The sequence below is a fragment of the Larimichthys crocea genome, chromosome I (assembly GCF_000972845.2).
Source record: "Larimichthys crocea isolate SSNF chromosome I, L_crocea_2.0, whole genome shotgun sequence".
NCBI lineage: Eukaryota > Metazoa > Chordata > Actinopteri > Sciaenidae > Larimichthys > Larimichthys crocea.
In genome coordinates, this window is record NC_040011.1 from 18686298 (window position 1) to 18688322 (window position 2025).

The 2025-nt window shown below is 39.9% G+C and overlaps 1 protein-coding gene across 1 annotated transcript in view; it reads right to left on the minus strand.

The window, feature by feature from the left end:
- Window positions 1-942: 942 nt before the first annotated feature.
- slitrk2 (SLIT and NTRK-like family, member 2) overlaps window positions 943-2025 on the minus strand; it is a 4588-nt gene continuing 3505 nt past the window's right edge. The window contains exon 1 of the mRNA XM_019264109.2: window positions 943-2025. This exon is cut by the window's right edge and continues 3505 nt beyond it. Coding sequence (XP_019119654.2) covers window positions 1912-2025 — 114 coding nt within the window. The 3' untranslated portion in view covers window positions 943-1911.

A 2025-nucleotide genomic window follows, 5' to 3' on the forward strand; every position in this document is an offset into this window, starting at 1 on the left:
ATTAGCATTAGAGCGGGTAGCACAGTTCATCCATGTCAAACGGCTCAGAAAAGAGAGGAGGGCAGGCCTATAATGACACACACACACACACACACACAGACGTCATATTCAAAGGGCAGGTTGAAGCGCAGCGTTTCTGAAGAGAGTCCGACTCTTTCTGCTGCAGAGCACACTTCATCTCACTGCTTATTTCATGACTGTCGACTGTTGGACTAATTCTCCTCTCCTGAGTCAAAATATGCCACAGATGTTGTTGTTTTTTTTGTTTTTTTTTTACTCCACATAGCTGGTGTCGTTTGTGAGCTGCAGGATGCAGAGGATTGCTGTATCTTGTGAGAAATGGCTTTTCTAGCAGAGTCAGTAATGCACACTGCAGACACTACCCTCCATTTCCAGCACAGGCACATTTTCTTTTACTGCTTATCCACAAGGGGCAATTCACTACTGTTAATTGCTCCACTAATGACAATTCTTCTCTCCTGTAAGATTACAAAGCTGAAGAAGAAGTCGATGTTTTACGAAAAAAAAAGCCACATTTTTCAATCTACATCTCTCTCCTGAGGCCAAACTCTATTTTTTTCCCCTTTCTTTGGCTTTGCAGCGCTCGATGATATTTTGACACATCCTCGTCCCCACTGAAGGAAATATTGACCCTCTACATCAAACATTAGTGTTTGTGCACCATCAGATGGATGGAGTGGAGTAAGGGGGGATTTGTAGTGGGGAAAAAAACCCTTGAAATGCTGTGTCAGGTCGAAGACAGAAGGAAGCTACAGCTATCGAGACAAAATCCACCTCGTCAATCATTGAAGGACCATCACATTTCAGTGGAGGGAGAGAGAGAGAGAGAGAGAGAGGGACAGTAGCTGCAGGCGAACTCTGTTTTCATTTTCTCTCGCTCCCACCACACACACACACACACACACACACACAGCATCCAAAAATAATTATGCACAGTCTAAACAAAATTTACCTCAAGCTCAGGATCTTGACAAAGTGCTTCAGTGAAAGTTTAATGGCGCAATTTCGCCGCGCTGTATTGCTCCCCTATAGCATACAATATTCTCTATAAGTTGTACATCTCCAAAGACACTTCATATTGAAAGCAAAATAACATGATTCTCCCTGTCAAGAACATAAATCATTTCACACCCAGTCTCAAGTTCATTTTTTTTTTACCGCTTTTTGTTCTTTTTAAACAGACAAATAAGTCTTCTATTTTACATGATTCTTTAAAATACAGCACTTTGAAAAAAAAAAAAGAGGAACATTTCCATGTTGCAGAGAGCATTGTTGATAAAATAGTTGAGTGCAAAGGCACTTTCTGGAGTAGGTATAGTAAGATTTTGCCGCTTGTTGGATTTTTGAAAATGTTTTTTTTTTCTTGTTCTGGTTTTAACACTCACCATTTATCTGCGTATGCTAAATATGTACAGGAATGTCAATCTGTCGCATATCCTCGTCTACAAAGAATAATTATTTCATACTTTTTCTGTTTGTCACAGGGAAAAAAATAATAAAATACAGTTTTATGAAAAGCACAAAGCCGTATTTGTACACAGTCCTGCCCATTAGATACCTGCCGTCATCAAAGTCTTTTGGAATTTCATTTTTCAAAAAAAGAAGAAGAAATAATTTATAACTTCCAGGAGAAAAATAGAACTGCATAATAATATACTTCTTATATTCCTTTTATACATCTTGGAAAGAAAAAAAAAGAAGAAAAAGAAGAGAGGAAAAAGATGATCAAAGGCTTCGTTTCGCTTCCAGTCAATCATGTAGGATTGAACACAGATAGATAAGATAGATACATAGAGAGGGCTATTATTACAGTAACTGCGTGATTATTATGAATGCTGCACAGAACCTGTGTGGAGGTGGAGGAGGAGGGGAGGGGGCATTGTCGCTATCTTACAGTTGGCTCATCGCAGTCTGTTTCTCCAGAACCTCCAGGTAGTCTGGTTCTGTTTTTAGCTTCCCGGGGAGCAGGAGCGGGTGCTCATTGTTTTTGGAAGGGTGTTCGGC